Source organism: Bombus vancouverensis, chromosome 5 (genome assembly GCF_051014615.1).
Source record: "Bombus vancouverensis nearcticus chromosome 5, iyBomVanc1_principal, whole genome shotgun sequence".
NCBI lineage: Eukaryota > Metazoa > Arthropoda > Insecta > Hymenoptera > Apidae > Bombus > Bombus vancouverensis.
The window spans coordinates 9,036,703-9,055,905 of NC_134915.1; the positions used below are offsets into that span (position 1 = coordinate 9,036,703).

Consider the following 19,203-nt stretch of genomic DNA (forward strand, 5'->3'; position numbering starts at 1 on the left):
TATCGACTAAATTGTATTAATAAAATATTAACAATAATTCTTATATTTTCCTAAATTATTATTACCTTATCTACTGCTAATCATAGTTTGAATTTCGAAGATAGTACATTAGGCTATAGTAGATGGCGTAATTTTGAACCAAAAAGATATTGGAATAACAGGGCGACGAAAGGACCTAAACGAATTATAAACGGTAGTTATAATCTTGATTTTTTCCATCAAAATGAAGTAATTACGAAAGAATTGACGAAATAATATCATAATATATACCATATTCTCATGTTTTAAATTGCAAATAAAATATTAAAATGGATGAGGCAAAGTTTCTAAAACGGTAAGTATTTTATCACATCAATATACTATGAATTATACATTATATAGTTGTTACATGAATTTGAGAAATATACATTTAGATTTTATATTTAATATTTTATATCTCTTTGAATTAATACATAGTTTGTAACTATATTATATGCATTTTCCAAATTTAGAAAAGTGAGATCTGGCACTTTAGATGTGCATCCAACAGAGAGAGCTTTAGTAGTAAATTATGATGTTGAAGCATTAATCTTGGGTGAATTAGGAGATCCTATGTTAGGAGATCGTAAAGTAAGTTTTAAATAATTTATTTCTATTTTGATTGGAAAGATTGGGAAGATTGGAATGATTATGTGATTATAAAATACAATACATTTACAGGAATGTCAAAAAATAATTCGACTAAAAAGTTTAAATTCAGACACAAATGTATCACTTTTAGCTAAAGAAGTAATTGAAAAATGTTCTTTGATACATGAATCGAAGCTTCATGAAGTAGAACAATTAATTTACTATCTTCAAAATCGTAAAACAAATGATACTATAAGTAAGTTTGCATATGCATAAGAAATTGTTTTTAATGATATTTCCCATTTCTTTTATTATATATTTATTTTATGGTAGACAGTGATAATAATTCTCAACTATCAAGACCAACATCATCAAATTCAGTATCTACAGATAATGGTGAAACAGAACGAGCAATCATTAGCAATGTTGATAATTATATTGAATTATTATATGAAGAAATACCAGGAAAAATCAAAGGTTCATCACTAATTCTACAGTTAGCAAGAGTACCTGATAATCTTCATGAATTAACAAAAAATGGTATTAAATATTATATAATAGTTATTAACTTACATTCATCTGCTGTTCTGATTACAAATAATTAATATCAATTTTTATAGAATCTTTGTTAAGTGCTTTAGCTAGAGTTCTAAGAGAAGATTGGAGAAGGAGCATAGAATTATCTACAAATATTGTATACATTTTCTTCTGTTTTTCAACATATAGTCAATTTCATAATATTGTTCTTGAATACAGGGTAAGTACTGTAAGAATAAAGTAGAATGGGAAAAGATAAGAATATATTTAAGAATTTATTTAGATTGGATCATTGTGTATGGATATAATTGACTTTGAATTACGTCGATTTGATCAATGGAAAGAGGATATGGAAAAACGTAGGCGACATTTCGAAAATACTACAGGATTGACATTTTTTTCAACTGGAAATGATAATTGCGACAAGAAAACAAAAGTCGTTGATGATATTTGGAATACAGATGGTCCTTTAGATTATGAAATTAAAAAACGATCTAATGAAGTAACTGTTACTGTAACTGAAAATGATATAAAGAAATTAAAAGAAGAACTTGAGAAAAGTCGTAAAAAATTCAAAAATTTAATAAAAAAGCAGGAACAACTATTACGAGGTTGGTACATAATTTCATATTTTGTTAATATTAATACTCTTTAAATATTACATATATACCTATTTTACAGTTGCATTTTATTTGTTATTAAATATTGCTGAAAATATGGAAGTTGAAAGAAAAATGCGCAAAAAGAATGTAATTGGTATGCTCATCAAAACATTAGATAGGACAAATATAGATCTGTTAATACTTGTTATAGCATTTCTAAAAAAGTTATCTATATTTCGCGAGAATAAGGATCTTATGGTAACATTTTAAATTGGAGATTCACATAGTAGTGGTATATATTTATTTATTTATAACTATTTTTTTTAGGCAGAGAAAAATATTATCGAAAAGATTCCAAGACTTCTTCAGAGCAATAATGCAGATCTTGTTTTAAGTACTTTAAAATTACTATTCAATCTTTCCTTTGATGCAAAACTCAGAGCAAAAATGATAAGAGTGGGTATATTACCAAAGTTAATTAAACTACTTGGTCAAAGTGACATTAAAAATAAAACGACAATTTTGGGTTTATTATATCATGCCAGTATGGATGATAAAGTAAAAGCTATGTTTACAAATACTGAATGTATCCAAATGGTAAGTAATAAAGTATTTTAGTATAACTATAAATAACGTTTATGATTCATATAAAATATATTATATTTAAACGTTTTTAAGATCACAAATATGATCCTAAATTCTGAAGATGATCAACCAAAGCTAGAATTAATAGCACTTGGTATAAATCTAGCAATTAACGGCAAAAACGCGCAACTTATGGTAGAAAACAATCGTTTACAAGGTCTCATAAAAAAAGCATTTCGGACTCAAGATCCTTTAATAATGAAAATGATTCGAAATATTTCTCAACATGATTCAACAAAAGAGAACTTTGTTGTAAGTAATTAAATTATTGTATGAAACAATTGTTTTTAATAAAAATATTTAAAAATTACCTTTAATTACTGCTAGGAATTTGTGGGTGATTTTGCTATGGCCTTAAATCAATCAGATTCTCAAGATTTTGTGCTTGAAGTTATAGGTGTATTAGGAAATTTAGAACTACCTGATTTGGATTATTCGCAAATACTTCATCGATGTGATTTGATACCATGGATACGCAATAATCTTGTTCCAGGTTCAACATTCATATCAAATTATATAAACACCTTATTTTTAAATATTTTATATTTCATTTATACGCATTTGGTTTTATCCAGGTAAAGCTCCAGACGATTTAGTACTTGAAATTGTAATATTTTTGGGTACTGCTGCATTTGACGAAGATTGTGCACGTTTACTGTGCAAAGCCGATATATTGCTATCTCTTATTGAGCTTCTTAAAGGTTTGTATATTATTACAAATATGTATAAACAATAATATTATTTTAATAAAAATAATTTTATTTTAGCAAAACAAGAGGATGATGAAATGGTTTTACAAATAATTTATGTTTTTTATCAAATATCTAAACATGATTCGACAAGGGATTATTTAATACGCGAGACTGGTAATGGTAATAATCAAAATTCCTGCTTTGTTATCAAAACATAGCATTGGTAAAACCTATATAAAAATAGAAAATTTGACATGTTTCTTATTGCTGAAATATTTTTGTTACTTGCAGAAGCACCTGGGTATTTAATAGATCTTATGCATGATAAAAATCCAGCAATTAGGAAAGTATGTGATGCGTGTTTAGATGTTATTGCGGTAAGTAGATTTGTAAAATAATTTTACATATACTGAGTAATATTATTTTAGAACAATAAATAAATTTGTATCATGAACTTTTAGATGTGTGATAAAAATTGGGCAGCTCGCATAACAGTAGAAAAGTTCAGATCACATAATCAACAATGGTTGGAAATGGTAGAATCTATAACAAATGATAGTAGCAATCACTTATTACCAGAAGAAGATGACAGTCTTTCTCCATTTATGAATGGTGATCTCTTAAAGCATACAATGCTCTTTCCATCGGGTAAATGATTTTTATATTTTATTTGATGAAATAAATGTTGTGTTATTGAATCAATGTTATACATTTAACAGGTAATGTAGCATCATTTAATACAGATGATCGATTTTCAATTATGAAAAATTCATCAGAGTCATCTGAAAATCAAAGTCGTCCAGTTAGTAGGTAAGCTACATATATGTATAAATCCATTGAAAATCCAAAATTATTAAGTATAATAACATCACATACTTTTTTAATATTCATATTTTAGGTATAAAGATTTTGATGAACTAGGTGAACTTATGGCACGTTCTAAGTCTCGTATGTCCGTTAGTTCTGGTATGGACGATCTTTATTACAATTCTAAAGTCAAATTTCCTGAATCAGACGGTTCACATGTACTAATATAGAAGGTCAATATTATATAAAATTATACGTTAATAATGTAATAGTTACTTTGTTTGATTACGTACATTTTAATGAATTTAATGGAACTAATTTTAATTATTATGATAATTAAGGCATAATTAACTCTTCTCATTTTAGGTGATGCACTGTGCACCATTGAAGCAACAAAATTAACATCTGTAGCAACTTTTAAATAGTTTATTATATACGTATTTATTCATGGACAAATCTTAAAAAGCTTTAAAAACTGTGTACGTGATAAATTATTTTGATCTCATAATGTAATATTTTATTTTTAAAAAATTTTATTTTTTATAAATTAATATAATTTATGAATGAAAATATTTAGTTCAGACTGATTTATAGCTTTGTATCTTTATAAAATAATTGATACAATTAATGTGATAATTTTGTTCACTATATATTTTAGCATGTGCAATATTATAATGCTATTATGCTACAAATGAAAAAATAGTTTTAGTAATAATACGGTACTACACATATGCTTCTGTTGCATAACATTTAATAGCAAAAAATTGATAGGCAGCAGCAAAAAAAACAAAAAATTGTAAAACCCCATAGTCCGAGTTAATAATTTATAAAAATCTATTTTATATCAAGACAGTATATAAAATTGTATTCTTTACTTAACTATTCCTTTATTTTAAATATTGAGAATTTAGATATTGATGTAAAACAGTGTTATATGTGTTAAAAAGTAGTCTTACTCCCAAACATTTATTATTCTATGTATCATAATAAGTGGAAGTATGGATTACCAATAATATATTTTAATTCTTCTTCTTACAAAGAAATACTTGTCATCAATTATAATAAAATTTACAATTATTGAAAGATCCTTGGTTTATTATTTGAGCTTAAACTTTTGCGTATAATAGAATGAGCGCCTGGCCTAAATACAATAGTGTAGCTATTGTCACCATCTGTATAAAATGTATGCTCTTTTAAATCCCAACTAACAGGGCTATCTAAAAATCCTTGGACATGTAAAGCAACCCAAGGTAAACTGTTTTTCATTGATACATATTCTTCCACAATACTGTAGAAAGTTTTAATTTGTTTTGTTGTGAAGAAGCCAGTCCATTGTAAATACCATACTTGACCAACATTTATAACTGACAATGGATATTTATATGTGTTTACATAATCATTCTCTATATTACTCCCTCTGAAAAAATTAATTTATTATTCTAAAAATTAAATCCGTTTGAACATTTGTTTAAAACTTATTATACATACAAGTTACCACAGATACTAAAAATTCCAAGCCATTCAAAAAATTTGTCATTATCAAATTCATTCGAAATTATCGGTATTGGTAAAGAATATTCAATTCTTTGTAAAAACGTTTGCCGACAAAGAGATACACTGTATTTGCGTTTATGGAACCATGCTGCCACAGATGAAGGGCACAAATTTTCATCTGAAAATATAAAAATAAAATAAATAGAATAAAAATGTATCATAAAAATATGTAAAATTTAAAGATAATAAAAGATCTACCTGGTGGATTCCATGACACAATAACATCAAATTTTGTATTAAGACGCTCCTGTAGTGATGTTTGAACATGTTCATAATTCTTCTTACCAGGTGTAAAATTTTCAGACTTTAAATCAATAGTTACAACTTTTGATTCACGTTACCGATAAAAAAAAAATAAAAAAATATATGTACAATGCATGTTAATGACTCAAAAACATAATCTAAATTAGTAAACTCTTAGAAGCTTTAAACGCTATTTGTATTTTACTAAAAACAAAAGAAATTTACATATATAGATACTTTTATTTTTTTATGATTTTTTATACTTTTAAATATTGTATACAAATAGTCATATATTATTTTCATTATTATATATAACTTTGTTTCATTCAGTTACATAATATATATATTTTTTTTCTTGAGTCATTTATAAATATCTAGTTAAGTTTAACATTGTATTATGCAAAAGATAAGCTTGGACTTGTGTCCAAATTAATATTAGTATTTTTTAACTCTTCTCTAAACATATCTAATTCTGTGGGAGATATTCCTTGCCAATTTTCTAATTCTGATAGACGATATAAATTATTACAAGAATGCATTAATAATTGTATAGTTTTCATTGATAAATCATGACTATACAATATTTTGAGCTCTTCTAATTTATGCATTGGATTTTCTGAAAATATTCTTCTTATTGTTTCATCTCCAATACCAGTTGATGAACCCAATTGAATAAATTTAATATTTTTACAATGAGAGAGTAAAAACTCTAGATGCATGTTTGCACATTCTACTACACATTTGATTCTTTCTAAATACTGAAATGGCGGGATTGCAAACTTTCTTGGATAAGTTGGTGCTTGTTCTAAGAATTCACAGTTGTAAAAAACTAGACTGTTTATATTTGGGCAATATTGACTTATAGATATAAGTGCATTTAAGTCAATTCCATCTACATGTTCCAAATGTAAATTTGTAATTGTGCAACCTTTTATTTCTAATAGTGTTTTTATTCCATGGGCATAAAAATCACAAGATAGAAGTTTTAATTCTGTTAAATAATTAAGTGCAGCTAAAATTGTAAGATCCATAATTTTTTCATCACGTAATATACAAAGACTTGTAATATATGGGCACATATCAATTAAAAGATATAAATGTTCCACATTGAAATTTCGGCTCTCAAATGTTTTTATATGAAAAGAATTTGTATTGTTAATATCTTTCTGATGAATATGCTCTAAAACATATCCAAATTCATCACATCTACCAATATCTTCTATATTTAAGTGTTCTAGAAAGAGAGTTGCATAACCAGGTACAGTCACAGAAGTTTTACATAATTTAATTTTTTTTAAATATTTGCATGATAGTAAAGGACCAACACTCCGATCTGTTACAGATCTAGATGCAGTTACATCTAATTGCTGCAGCTTTTTACAGTTTTGAGATAGAGCTGCTATAATACTATCTGTGCAATCAAAGCATAAAATAAAACATACTAAATTTGGCATAGCAGTTACGCCACTAATAATAACTTTTTCAATATCAGATGTTCTCCAACCAGCTGATCCTGAGCCTAAATCCAAAACTTCAAGTCCAACCATATCAGGCAATTTATTATAAAGAATATGACGCATAATTTTAGGCCAAGCAGAAAATTCAATTCTTTTTAAATGTGTATCTACAACCACTTCTGTTAAATGAAGAGCAACTGTTATTTCTGACAAAAAAGTTGCAGTTAAAGCATATTCATTATATGAACCCCTAGTTTCTTTGACTAGATTAACAATTGCAGCTAATACTGTTCTAGACATTTTATCATATAGATGTCTAGGTACATTGTAACTTAGTAAATGTTTCATAAATTTCAACATTGAATGTAACTTAGCATATCCATATTCTGGATTTGTTTTAGAAATCACACAAATATGTTTTGTCAAGTATCTACCAAAAACAGTTACAAATTCTCCAATAGAGTATAGTGCTAGATCTACTAGCTTATGTACCTGGTGCTTTCTTGGCATTTTAAATTCTATTATTTTCCTTCCTAGAACTTACCATAACGTGTCTGCACTTTACGATCAAAGAAGGAAGCTTTGCCTTCTAAACCAAGCTTCTGAAAATCTTCTGTTAATAAAGATAATATTAAATGCCCAGTTGGTGTAACAGCAACTGAATTGTCTACATCTATTCTATTTCCTATTGTTAAAAGTGTCAACTCTCCTGGAAGCATTTATAAGAATATATGAAATATAATAAAACATTTTATTATTTCAATTATATTTTCAATAAAATTTTTGTACAAAATATAAAGATCAATTGACAAACATTGAAAAACGTTAATGGAAATTATTTAATTGATTACCTTTCTTAACGAATGCTTCGATGAATTCTTTGTTTATTAATTCAAATACATTCAGCCCATTAACTCGATAATAATCGCTGTCTTCCGAAAGACAAGTTCGCAATTCATCCGGAATTCTAGCTGCATCAGGAAGTATTAAAGATATCTGGCAAAAATCCAACAGTAATTGCGAATTATGTAAAGATTTCTTAAAGCATCATTTTTATGAAATTTGAAATTAATATTGATTACAATTCATTTTTTACATACAGAATGATTAAAATAATGTAATTTGACTACATCTGGCACATCAGTTTTCTTGTAATTTCTTTTTTCGGTAGAAAAATGATGTTGAGGTGGTTTAAAGTTCCATACTTCTGGACTAAGCATTTTTAATGCACGTTGAATGGCACGCTTCACTTATTTTTTGCGATTATCAATTATCTCATACTGTTTCTTCGCGTTACTAAATAATTGTTCCACGTTGCTACGTTCCGGTGCCTACCGTAAATTATAATCCATCTTTCGGTCAAGATGGTTGCCATCTTATAACCATGAGTATTATTCGGACCCGTAATAATTCTGAAGAACCGTTACAAGATTTAGCATTTGTTGCTTTACAGTCAAGGCCCTTAATTATCATCAAACACCTTTAAAGTCGAAACGTTCCTTAGGGTTATTATTCATTAAGGTAAAACACAGAAAAAGAGGGCTTTTCCCATGTTCAACAGCCACTGGTGGGGGCGCATATAATGGAACTATATTTCATGTATAAAGAAAACTATTTTTATATGTTTTATACTGCATTAATTTCGTCGCACCATTGTAGTAACAGTGGTAACAATAAAAAATGTATAACTATTGACATTTGTTCAAATTATGTATTTCTACAAATATTGGCGCGGGGGTCACCAGTGACCCCCGTGACATTCAACGGGTTAAAGAGTCAAATTTAGATTCTTACTATTAGAATGTTTATGCGCAAATACTATATAAGCAGCCATCATGCATTGCTATCTTTTAAAATGAGTATACGTGTTTTTACTTTATGTTTATATTTTGTTTAATATTTACTTCTCCTTTTGTATTATTATAAGAAAGTTAAATATGTGCCTCGGTAGCGCAGTAGGCAGCGCGTAAGTCTCATAATCTTAAGGTCGTGAGTTCGATCCTCACCCGGGGCAATTTTTTTCCATATTTGTACGAATAGTAAATATTTTGAGTAAAATTGAAATAATTTTTGAAAGTACTTAATTCTTATTAATTGTAGTTCATAACTTATTCATTTATTTATTTATTTAAAGTATTTCTATAATATTAGAATAAAAATTATAGGTAAATTAATTTATATATTCAAAAAGGTTTTTTTTCTATAATGTAATTTTAAAAATGTATAAATACAAAGATAAAAATATAATGATTATTTTTTTCTTCTTCTGACTTCATTCGGATTTTTTTGCATCCAATATTTGACAGGACCTTTCATTCCTATGCCCAACATAGCCGATTTAGAATGTACGTCGCGCATAATAAACGGAGAATATTCAGCTATACAATCATCTTCTAAAGGATTATTTTTTGTACGTGCTAGTCTTGATGGTCTTTGATGAGGTAATGGTTGATCTTCACAAAGAATAGGATTGTTTGCATGTTTTCCACCTTTCGGGAGCGGCAAAGAAAACTGAAAATTCATAAAACGTTTACATTATTATTATTATTACTATTATTATTCTAAGAATGTTAATATTAGCATATGTATTAACAACAATAAAAAAATATGAAATTCATACTCTTTTTCCTTTTTTTGAAATTGGCTTCCGGAAATTGATATGAACTTTTGGTTTTCCTTCATCATTTAATGTAACTGCAACTCTTTTCAATGTCTTATTACCACAACTAGGACAGAAAACTTTTGTCATAATACTAGTAGTTTTATAACACGCGTAACATCTAAAAATGTACGTCCGCATTTGTTTAATTACTCTTCCATCTAATGAAATCACATTTAATCCTATTTGTTTTAAAACATTTTGCATAGCAAAGTCCATTGTTAAACATGCAACAGTTACAGATTTTTGTTCAAGAAAGTCTGAATCAAATTCTTTCTTTATATTACGAATGTTTCCTGAAATAAAGGACACTTTTTATTCATACAGATAGTTATATGAAATATTGAAAAATCTTACCAGGTGTAATCCAACCGCTATCATCATCATTATCATTGCCACCTTCATCATCATATTCATAATTATTATCATTGTTATCATCACTTTTGCCATCTTCATATTCACTATGCTGATCTGTATCATCATAGTTTTCCTTAATTGGAACAAGAATATTATCAATATTATGTTCAATATTATTTCTATCTTGAACTATAAAACTTGTTGAGTCACAAGTTAATTTTGAAAATATTGTAGATAAATCTTTTTTTCTGTCTTGATCTACTTCAGAATCTGCTGTTTCATAATTGGATTCACTAGCATTATATTCCTTATAGTCTGATTCCGATTCTTCTTCTGTTCTTTCATAACTCATATTCTTTATGCTATTTTCCATATTTGTTTCTATCTCATTCTTCTTATTATTTACTATACATTTTTCTTGTTTTGACTCCTCATCATTATATTCTTTTGTATTATCTTCAACAACATCTTTCTGTATATTAAAAGTATGTAATTATTATATTAATCATTTAATAAATTACTACATTAATTTAAATGAAAAAACATTTACATTTTTCTCTGGTATATAAAAGCCAGCTAAGGGTGTACGAAGATCTTCAGTTTTCTCAACATTGGAATCTAGAGTCTGTGCTACCGTTGGTTTACTTCTTAAATGATCAGTTCCTATTTTTTCTTTTTCCAGCTGATATGTTAATGCAATTACTTTTATATCAGTAGCTGATAAACTAGTGTAATCACCAGTCTTTTTAGCAAATTCTGTCACTATAAATATGAAATAAAAATTAGTATACATTGAATTTACAATTTAATGTGTTAAGACATTACTGGACAAAAATTAAATCTTTTTACCAAATTTAATGTTTTCAGAATATGCATTTTGTATTTTTAAATCATATGGTAAGACGACAAGTCTTCTTAATTGTCTTTTATTTGTAACTTCATTTACTACATCTTGCTCTGTTATTATATTTACACCAACATCCTGAAATTCATATATCTTTATTATTATATTATTAATATTCGTATAATATTGAAAGATTATATAAAATCAATATTGACAAATATAATTAACATATAATTAATATAAATGTTACTAATGAAATTATATTTAAAAAATAAGTAAATCATATCAAGACATTACACTGATATAAGAAAAACTTCACCTGTAAGGATGCATTTCGGATAAAAGCACTTGTATCAACAACTAAGTATTGCACTTTCTGTGTTGCATTCATATTTAACAATTTTTATAATATAAATCTTTCATAAGTATATATCCACGTGTTTTATAGAAGTTTAGCACTTATTAAGGTTAGTGCACGTTTCTATGAATACTATATATGGGTGTATGTTGAGCATACGAGTACACTATATTATTATACATAGTTATATTCTAAACTATATGAATTAATTTTATTTATTTATAAATCATAATTAGCAAATGTGGAAAAGAAGATCGTTTGCTAAAAAATTGTAGAAAAGAATACTATTTGTTTAAATATCAAACAAATATAGCATATTTTTTCATGTAAACAATCCCTAAAACCATGTTAGTAGTGCCTGATTGCTTAATCATATGATTAAAGATAAACAAAGTATATTATCAGATATTTTGTTGTCATCCATTTTAAATGTTTACAATTGTTCTTAAACAATGTTAACAATTGTTCTTCTTTGAATATTTAAACATTAAATTTTATATAAAACTTTAAAATAACAGTTATACTACTTACCAACTACATACTGAATAAAATCTATATTTATTGTTATATTCCCTAATATTACTACAAAATTTGTTATACTTAAATTAACGAAACTATATAAAGAAATATTCATTAAAGGAATGTGAAATTATATAAAAATGTTGAGATGATCATTTGATACTTCTAAATTGTTGAGAAAAACATTAAGCAGTGACCAAAAAGTTTTTCAATTGACAAAGGGGATTCCTCTAACCAGTATGAAAATGGAACAAGAGTACATAAGTCTACGTAAAGAATTCTTATCAGCTGCTGAAGGTTATGTTAATAAAATTGCATTAAATATACTTAAGGAATACTATAAGCAATCTGTAGATTCAAACCGCAAACTGAGTCAGATTAAAGATTTATCAACATTATTGGACACATTGGAAAAACGTGATGTTCTAAGTTATTATAATGTGGAACCACTACTATATATATCAAATAATTTTTTAAATGATTTTCAAATACAAAGCAAATTAAAGAATTATCAAATTTATATTCAAAACACGCAATATCCTTTATCACGTAATATGTATCAGGAATCAAATGGTAAGTTAGTTTTAACATTTATAATCTGTTTTAGTCCAGTTTCTGCATTTTTGTCTGGGTATAATACACTTTTAATTATGCTAAATAACTTGCAATACATAACAGAGAATAAAGATGAAGATAAATGTAAAATATCATATGTAACTGAAAACAGATCATCACAAATAAAAGTATTTGATGATGTGGAAAATCAATCAACATTACAGTATAAAGATCTTGAAAGCAGTCATCCTACACAGGAAGCTATGTTACAACAAATGAGTAAGAATAATTTATTTTTCTCAATACATATATTTTTATTTATCCATAAAATTAATGTGAAAAATATTTTTTAAGTATTATCACGCATAAGTGAAAGAATTGGTCGCTCTTGGAGAGATACCCTCAGATATTTACAAGTTCCTGAATACCAAATTGATATAATTCAACACGAACATCCTTTTCACTTGAAAGAACAGAGTTACAAAGTAAAGTATAATTATAATATGGATTTATTTCACATAAAATTCTTTACATAAAAGTAACATAAATAATTTTTAGGCTTTGAAATTATATATGACTCAGTATAGTAACAACAATTGGAAAATAAATTTAATACATGCTCTAGAGAAAGCAAGACGCAGGGATCTGAAGGAAATTGTTGAGAAACTAATATTAGAATCAAATAATTAATAATTTAAAGGAAATTGAAAATAAAAAAAGTAACATGCATAAAAAGTAATTTATGTTTATGATATATTTGTAAGAAAAACTTGGACATAATGATTTTTCAAATAATTAAGAGAATATTATTAAATATTACTATGCTATCTTAAAGTGAGATAGGTTGCTGTATTTTGGATCACCACTTACAAAAGGCAACCTAGTATGTAGGTTTTTTCAAAAATTTTGTTACAGCAGTCTTTGTTGTTCATATAAGTAACATTGAAGAAGATGTACATAGAAAAACTATTCAATCAAATGTTGGGATATTAACTGTAATTGATGTATGCTATATTTTAAAAATACAGCAGCCCATATATTTTTTATAATCTATTTTTAAATTATACATTATACTGATATAAATTTTATATCAATAATATACATCTATCCCAATATACATATTTATTAGCTATTGATCAGAGATTTTACTAAGAAAATATTTAGTTATGATAAAAATGTAGATTTTAAACATTCTTCATTAAATTTTTCTTTTATTTATTTGGTTTAGGAATTTAAATTTTGCATAATATCCATATTAATAATATATGTGTAATGTTATTTGAGAAAATTTTAATGAATAGTGATAATAACATGATATTAATAGGACTTAAACAACATAGGCATTTTTTGTTTGACTCCCTACTTTAACTATAACATCTTTATGTATTTGATAGCCTATAGTAACTTTTGATGCAATTTTTAATCTTTCTCTTAATTTGCGTCTGTAAAGAGAAATGAAGTAATTAGATTTTGTACCAATAAATATTTTTACATATATATTATGGTATATGTTATACATATACAGTACAAATATATATTATTTACCCAATTTCTATAACGCTATCTTCATTATTGGCATTTGCAGTCCATACACCAATTTTATCTCCTTTTGGCCTTACGTTTACAACAGCCCCACAAATATCATCTGAATATCCATTAAACGCTTCACCAATCATACATAAAAGTGTTTCTAGCCAAAAGTGATCTAGATCTGTATTTCTTTGCTTTTTATCCAAATTTATAAGCCACCTTCCACCACATTTATTAGCATCATCTTCCCACATGGGTCTGATTCCTTGTTTGAACATACTATAGTCACAACCTTGTCTTAATTCTGATGCTGCCTTTATATGATTGTATAAACTGTTGTTAAAATATAAGTATTATTAATTTAAAAATATATATATGAATAATAAATAATCAAGTATTACTGGATTGTGATACCAAATTTACCTCCAAAAATCTTCAGCTGTATCAAAGCTTGTAATTTTTCTTTGACTTTCTTCCCATGATTTATTTCTGTCTGGTTCATAATACCAAAGAGTCCATGTATGTTGAAGTGGATGTTTAATTAAAACCTCCGGCGGGAATTCATCGAAGTTTACTACTTCTGGTTCCTTCCTCTCGACTTCCTGCAAATAATTACAAATCATAATTTCAAATTTAGCTAGTTTTCTAGCTAATTTTACTTCCTAATACTTTTTGTATCGATTTCTTTTATTTTATATAATGTAAAATGCTAAGGATTGAATTCCATGTAGCGTGCGAATGAAATTAATTAAAATAATATTAAAAATGATTTTAATATCAGTAATACAATATGTCTTTTTTAAGCTCGTTAGACAGACAGTTTTCACCATGCTTAGGAGCAGATGGGAGGGGTAAGAGTAAGAGGCAATGAAGTGACCACGCTGTCATAAAAAAAATATTTCAATTTTTTCCCCAGCGTATGAATCGTAAATACACTCGAAAGTATTATCGTGTTATTTTTACAATGCACGTAATATTGCAAAAATGTTGGGGAAAATACCTCAATTTCTTCTGTATTACTAGTAGCCATGTCACACAAACTACATGCACAATATGCTCGCTCGGTGAACTAACAGCAAGGGCATCTGTCGGCAAAATTTTTTACACGAAATTTTCTTTCCCTAAGATAGAAACGTGAAATTGCATCGGCGCATCGGAGGACTGCCGCAATAAAATTTAAATAAGGTAATTAGGTGAAGAATAAAGTACTATTATATTACAATATTATAAAAAAAAAAACAATCGAGAAACACGATTCTATATCTAATCTTTTTTTAACACTTTCCTCGTTTTGATGTTGAACCAATATTATTTCAGTATCGCGGGAATTTTTTTTAATGTAACGTATCATTTTATCTGATATAATGACATCGATTGCATTTGTTTCATTCTCTATTTTTTTCTTAATTATGCAATTGTTTTTTTCCTTTTATGACATTTTAGATTTTCTTCTGTTAACAGATGTCCTAAAAGTATGTCAGAAATACATTTCAGTAAATCTATGATTGATTTATAACATTGCGATTTTTGTTACAAAGGCATTTTAAATAAAGTATTATATGTAAAGCAAATTATGTATATAATACACCTATAAAAAGCTATATCTAATTTTGTAATATGTACTATAGATATTTAAACAAAATTATACTAAAACAATATAAAAAATATGTACACAGTAGTTCGGAGTAAATTAATATGAACAAAAGCAAAATTTTGTTCAATATATATTCAACACGTTATATATATGTAGAAAAAGCAGAAATAGATTATTTATTATACCGTAATAATTATAATAAATAATGTTGGTTACTCTATTTATTTAACATAAAGAATTTGAAATAAGGGTTGGTATTCCTGAGATACACTTCAATATCCAGTGGCTTGACACTGGCGGTTGTCGTTATGTCGTACAATGTATTTACATTATAATTTAGGGAACGACATTTTTTCTCAAGATTATCAACAGTTCTATCTTCAGTATGAAACGCTCGGTAATAATTTATTTTTCTATTTCTCGTAATTTTACAGCAATGATAATAATATTAATAATCTATATTTATTTCATAAATAGTATTTTTAAGTAAGGTTAGTTTGACAGCGGTTTTATAGAATATTTTCATGTATTTAACAAACCGGCCTAATGTTACAATACCGATAATATTATGATACTAAATTTTTTATAATAACAAAATTTGTATACATCTTCTCATTTTTAATTCATAATTGTTTACTTTTTAGGTAACTGAAGAAAATGGAGAAGCAAAGAGATCTTTTGTTAAACAAGAATGTATCAATTTTGGATACGATGGTTCCTATCCTGCTTATACTTCATCATCTTCATCCCCTTCAACTGTCACACAACCTTTACCAGGACAACCACCATTACCTCCCATGCCTCCTCCTTCTAGTGGAGTTCCACCACCTCCACATGTATTTGGACCAGTGCCTTCTCAAGTTACACCTATACAGGCATGGACACATCCTCCTGCACCATGGCAATGGATAACACCTCAAACATCTCCTTTACCCCCTCCACCCCCACGTGATATGACTGCAAATTCATTTCAAAGAGAAATGCCTCTCAGAGGTAATTACATGAGACGAGAAAGGTTTACACATAATAAAAGTAATATGTATGTTCAAAGAAATAATTTTCATCGTAAAAATAGAAGACTTCCACGTTTTGGACAAACTCAGGGTCAGTTTGATCAAGCAGCATATTTTGGTGCAACATTGAGTAATAACCTTGGTTTGGAATGGCAAAGAAATAATTACACTGCCTCTACAGGTGATACAATTATGAATCATATGCCTCTTCCTAATCATCCTTTGCCTCCTATACCACCAGGGATTTTGACAAATAGACACGGTGAAGAAACTTCAGATCAGGATGCTAAAGTTGTTCTGGTAAGACACAATAAGATTGATAACAAATGTATTTATTTTACTTAATTATTCATTATTTATTTTAGGAAGAAGTTGTTGTTAAAAAGAATAAACAAAGAAAACCTATGTCCCAAAGTTATCCTAGTCGACCATGGAATAGAGAAGATGCAGAAAGAGCTTTGAAAATTGAAAACGAATATAACAAAACAGTCAAAGCTCAGAGTTTAATAATCAAATTCCCAGACCCTGATTTAAATAAAGATATTGTGAGGGAATTTCATCCTGGTATACAGAATATTCATTTTCAAAGTCCCAGTGGTCCTAGATATTGTTTTATACAGATGGCAGAAAATGTTGATATTGATGAAGCTATAAAGGAGTTGGAAAAAATACCCTTTGGAGTAGGTCATTTGAAAGTTGAAAGAAAATCCCTAAGGGATGAAGATAATCCCATGCCTGAAGAAATAGATCCATATACATTATACATAGGAAATTTACCAGAATCTGTTAACGTTAATGAAGTAAAAAGTAAGTTTCCAACAGCTGCTCGAGTAGATGTAGGGTATGCACAAAAAATGAGAAATACTCGGTAAGTTATTTATTTCATAAAATATGTAATAATCATATATATCTTTCTATAATATTGTATATATTTTGTTTTGTTCTATAGGTATGCTTTTATAAGGTACAATAGTGTGGATGAATCCATATCTGCTTATAAACAAGCACATGATTTAATGTGGGATACCAGAAGTATTATTGTTAGATTTAGAAGGCAGCGTGGTAATACTTGTCTTCCTGGAGAACCTAAACCTAATGTTAAAAAGGTTAAAGAAGAACCAAATAGTAATTCACAAATAAAGAAAGAACAGAAAGCTAATCATACCGAAAAAAATGAGGCAAAACTAGAAACTGATGTAGGAAATAGAATACAAGATAATTCTAGTAAAATGCAAAATAAAACGTCATCTCAGGTCCAAGAACAAAATGCAAATTTGCAATCATCATCTTCCTCTACACCAACTTCAATTGCATCAGCCAAATCAGCACAACAACAACAACCATGGGTAAATATACTCATATACATTCTGTATATCAAGGAAATGATGAGAAAAAATGAAATAATAATAAAAATAATACCAAAACTAGATAGGGCGGACTAAAAATTAACCTTTCTTTTAGACTAGTCAACCACCTCAAATACCTTCAGCATCTGAAGCTCCTCCACCTTGTTCAGCAGAAAGAGAATCGGTTCCAGAAACGATAATGCTTACAGAAATTAAGGAAGAGCCAGCAGATTATGAAGAAATGGAATGTAATATTCGCTCTGATGATGATATAGACGATGATATAGATGATGATGATGATGACGATGAAGAAGAAGAAGAAGAAGAGGAAGAAGAAGAAGACGATTCAGATGATAATGATGATGATAACGAAGACGATTATGAAGATGAGGAGGAAGATATAGATGAAAGTAGAAATTTATCGTTAAATAATAAACGAGAAATTGCAGAAGTTAACGAACCATCTGATGTATGTAAAACATATTTAATCACTATGTATATCATTTCGGATTAAGCATGTTTATAATAGTATTTTACGTTTATTGTAATTATAGTATATATTAAAAATATATAATAAATTTTTGAGCGTATATTAATTTCCATGTTTTTTGTTTCAGCATCTTGACCAAATGTTCAGTGAATTAGAGAACATGACTGGTGACATCGGTTTTTAATTCGTTAAACTGAACTCTCATACCGATTAATATTTGATTTAAAAAAGAGGTTGATGTCACGCAGTATGTGTACATAATTCTAGTTCAGAAGTGAGATGAATGTAACGAGTGAGACTGCATTTATTTAAGTATAATGTTAGTAATTGAGTTATATTTAAATACTTTTGTACTGATATGTTTTTACCTTATAGATTTTTACGCTTACATTTGCTTAGAATATTCTTTATGTAAACAATTGTGAATATTATTAAAATTATTTTCTGTATTTTTAGTTAGATCTATTTTTTCTTGAAAACATTTTTTAACTCTCTAGGATTAGTTAGTATGAACCTTAACATTCTTTACACTTTATTTTATGAGTACTAAAAACCCTTATAGTTTTAATTAATTTATATTTTTCTTTTCAAACAACTCGTACTAAAAACTAATATTTAGTACATAAACTGGAAATTCTTGTTTTCTTTAATAATTTGCATTGCGATTTCTATAATTGCAACTTATATTTCTAAATCAAAATTTTGATATATAACAAATAAATAACATATAAGGGGAGTGTTTTTTATGTAAAATAAACAGATTGCAATTTATATTACAGTAGAAGTGTTTTA

General features: G+C 27.4%; 7 protein-coding genes and 1 non-coding gene across 10 annotated transcripts; 4 read left to right on the forward strand and 4 right to left on the reverse strand.

The window, feature by feature from the left end:
- Window positions 1-128: 128 nt before the first annotated feature.
- On the forward strand, window positions 129-4,754 carry Kap3 (kinesin associated protein 3). 2 transcript variants are annotated; one of them, XM_033345514.2, is made up of 17 exons: window positions 129-334; window positions 492-609; window positions 700-865; window positions 943-1,149; window positions 1,230-1,366; window positions 1,430-1,757; window positions 1,828-2,006; window positions 2,076-2,345; window positions 2,427-2,645; window positions 2,721-2,886; window positions 2,969-3,094; window positions 3,161-3,265; window positions 3,377-3,462; window positions 3,547-3,733; window positions 3,805-3,895; window positions 3,984-4,125; window positions 4,259-4,754. In XM_033345514.2, exons 1-16 carry the CDS (start codon window positions 309-311, stop codon window positions 4,120-4,122), a joined length of 2,550 nt encoding a protein of 849 aa, XP_033201405.1. In that variant the 5' UTR covers window positions 129-308; the 3' UTR covers window positions 4,123-4,125; window positions 4,259-4,754. The 2 variants fall into 2 exon arrangements, with proteins under 2 accessions (XP_033201405.1, XP_033201426.1); XM_033345535.2 differs by having other exon boundaries at window positions 3,161-3,259.
- A 135-nt stretch (window positions 4,755-4,889) lies between these two features.
- Window positions 4,890-8,920, reverse strand: LOC117163374 (ribonuclease P protein subunit p40-like). Of its 2 annotated transcripts, XM_033345599.2 has the most exons (6): window positions 8,247-8,918; window positions 7,998-8,142; window positions 7,691-7,855; window positions 5,645-5,770; window positions 5,381-5,564; window positions 4,890-5,309 (listed from the first exon to the last, which is right to left on the reverse strand). In XM_033345599.2, exons 1-6 carry the CDS (start codon window positions 8,364-8,366, stop codon window positions 4,967-4,969), a joined length of 1,083 nt encoding a protein of 360 aa, XP_033201490.1. In that variant the 5' UTR covers window positions 8,367-8,918; the 3' UTR covers window positions 4,890-4,966. The 2 variants fall into 2 exon arrangements, with proteins under 2 accessions (XP_033201490.1, XP_076474994.1); XM_076618879.1 differs by lacking the exon at window positions 5,645-5,770 and having other exon boundaries at window positions 8,247-8,920.
- On the reverse strand, window positions 5,818-7,692 carry LOC117163353 (uncharacterized). Its single transcript, XM_033345560.2, has one exon. It carries the CDS (start codon window positions 7,654-7,656, stop codon window positions 6,085-6,087), a length of 1,572 nt encoding a protein of 523 aa, XP_033201451.1. The 5' UTR covers window positions 7,657-7,692; the 3' UTR covers window positions 5,818-6,084.
- Window positions 8,921-9,087: 167 nt separating the features above from the next.
- Window positions 9,088-9,160, forward strand: TRNAM-CAU (transfer RNA methionine (anticodon CAU)). The gene has a single exon. It is a non-coding gene; the product is annotated as a tRNA-Met (tRNA).
- A 70-nt stretch (window positions 9,161-9,230) lies between these two features.
- On the reverse strand, window positions 9,231-11,484 carry LOC117161474 (RNA-binding protein NOB1). Its single transcript, XM_033343041.2, has 6 exons — window positions 11,326-11,484; window positions 11,012-11,144; window positions 10,713-10,924; window positions 10,163-10,634; window positions 9,767-10,101; window positions 9,231-9,657 (listed from the first exon to the last, which is right to left on the reverse strand). The coding sequence occupies exons 1-6, from the start codon at window positions 11,395-11,397 to the stop codon at window positions 9,397-9,399; spliced, it is 1,485 nt and encodes a 494-aa protein (XP_033198932.1). The 5' UTR covers window positions 11,398-11,484; the 3' UTR covers window positions 9,231-9,396.
- Window positions 11,485-11,778: 294 nt separating this feature from the next.
- On the forward strand, window positions 11,779-13,487 carry Fadd (fas-associated death domain protein). The gene is made up of 4 exons (XM_033343244.2): window positions 11,779-12,456; window positions 12,562-12,717; window positions 12,793-12,923; window positions 12,997-13,487. Exons 1-4 carry the CDS (start codon window positions 12,123-12,125, stop codon window positions 13,126-13,128), a joined length of 753 nt encoding a protein of 250 aa, XP_033199135.1. The 5' UTR covers window positions 11,779-12,122; the 3' UTR covers window positions 13,129-13,487.
- A 142-nt stretch (window positions 13,488-13,629) lies between these two features.
- eIF4E4 (eukaryotic translation initiation factor 4E4) lies at window positions 13,630-15,126 on the reverse strand. Its single transcript, XM_033343297.2, has 4 exons — window positions 14,969-15,126; window positions 14,392-14,570; window positions 13,984-14,301; window positions 13,630-13,880 (listed from the first exon to the last, which is right to left on the reverse strand). The coding sequence occupies exons 1-4, from the start codon at window positions 14,996-14,998 to the stop codon at window positions 13,766-13,768; spliced, it is 642 nt and encodes a 213-aa protein (XP_033199188.1). The 5' UTR covers window positions 14,999-15,126; the 3' UTR covers window positions 13,630-13,765.
- Window positions 15,127-15,838: 712 nt separating this feature from the next.
- Window positions 15,839-19,015, forward strand: Pof (RNA binding domain-containing protein painting of fourth). Its single transcript, XM_033342998.2, has 6 exons — window positions 15,839-15,959; window positions 16,207-16,875; window positions 16,941-17,443; window positions 17,525-17,921; window positions 18,037-18,390; window positions 18,539-19,015. The coding sequence occupies exons 1-6, from the start codon at window positions 15,948-15,950 to the stop codon at window positions 18,593-18,595; spliced, it is 1,992 nt and encodes a 663-aa protein (XP_033198889.1). The 5' UTR covers window positions 15,839-15,947; the 3' UTR covers window positions 18,596-19,015.
- Window positions 19,016-19,203: the final 188 nt, after the last annotated feature.

Coding starts and splice junctions, on each gene's coding strand:
- Kap3 (XM_033345514.2), top strand. CDS start 309: ATGGATGAGGCAAAGTTTCTAAAACG. Junction 2,887..2,968: donor ACGCAATAATCTTGTTCCAG/GTTCAACATTCA, acceptor GGTTTTATCCAG/GTAAAGCTCCAGACGATTTA. Junction 3,095..3,160: donor TCTTATTGAGCTTCTTAAAG/GTTTGTATATTA, acceptor ATTTTATTTTAG/CAAAACAAGAGGATGATGAA.
- LOC117163353 (XM_033345560.2), bottom strand. CDS start 7,656: ATGCCAAGAAAGCACCAGGTACATAAGCTAGTAGATCTAGCACTATAC.
- LOC117163374 (XM_033345599.2), bottom strand. CDS start 8,366: ATGCTTAGTCCAGAAGTATGGAACTTTAAACCACCTCAACATCATTTT. Junction 8,143..8,246: donor TACATTATTTTAATCATTCT/GTATGTAAAAAA, acceptor GATTTTTGCCAG/ATATCTTTAATACTTCCTGA. Junction 7,856..7,997: donor CGAAGCATTCGTTAAGAAAG/GTAATCAATTAA, acceptor AAATGCTTCCAG/GAGAGTTGACACTTTTAACA.
- LOC117161474 (XM_033343041.2), bottom strand. CDS start 11,397: ATGAATGCAACACAGAAAGTGCAATACTTAGTTGTTGATACAAGTGCT. Junction 10,925..11,011: donor TTCTGAAAACATTAAATTTG/GTAAAAAGATTT, acceptor TCATATTTATAG/TGACAGAATTTGCTAAAAAG. Junction 10,102..10,162: donor TAGCGGTTGGATTACACCTG/GTAAGATTTTTC, acceptor CCTTTATTTCAG/GAAACATTCGTAATATAAAG.
- Fadd (XM_033343244.2), top strand. CDS start 12,123: ATGAAAATGGAACAAGAGTACATAAGTCTACGTAAAGAATTCTTATCA. Junction 12,718..12,792: donor AGCTATGTTACAACAAATGA/GTAAGAATAATT, acceptor ATATTTTTTAAG/TATTATCACGCATAAGTGAA. Junction 12,924..12,996: donor TGAAAGAACAGAGTTACAAA/GTAAAGTATAAT, acceptor AATAATTTTTAG/GCTTTGAAATTATATATGAC.
- eIF4E4 (XM_033343297.2), bottom strand. CDS start 14,998: ATGGCTACTAGTAATACAGAAGAAATTGAG. Junction 14,571..14,968: donor GTAATACAGAAGAAATTGAG/GTATTTTCCCCA, acceptor AATTATTTGCAG/GAAGTCGAGAGGAAGGAACC. Junction 13,881..13,983: donor GATAGCGTTATAGAAATTGG/GTAAATAATATA, acceptor TTCTCTTTACAG/ACGCAAATTAAGAGAAAGAT.
- Pof (XM_033342998.2), top strand. Junction 16,876..16,940: donor AGGATGCTAAAGTTGTTCTG/GTAAGACACAAT, acceptor TATTTATTTTAG/GAAGAAGTTGTTGTTAAAAA. Junction 17,444..17,524: donor CAAAAAATGAGAAATACTCG/GTAAGTTATTTA, acceptor TTTGTTCTATAG/GTATGCTTTTATAAGGTACA.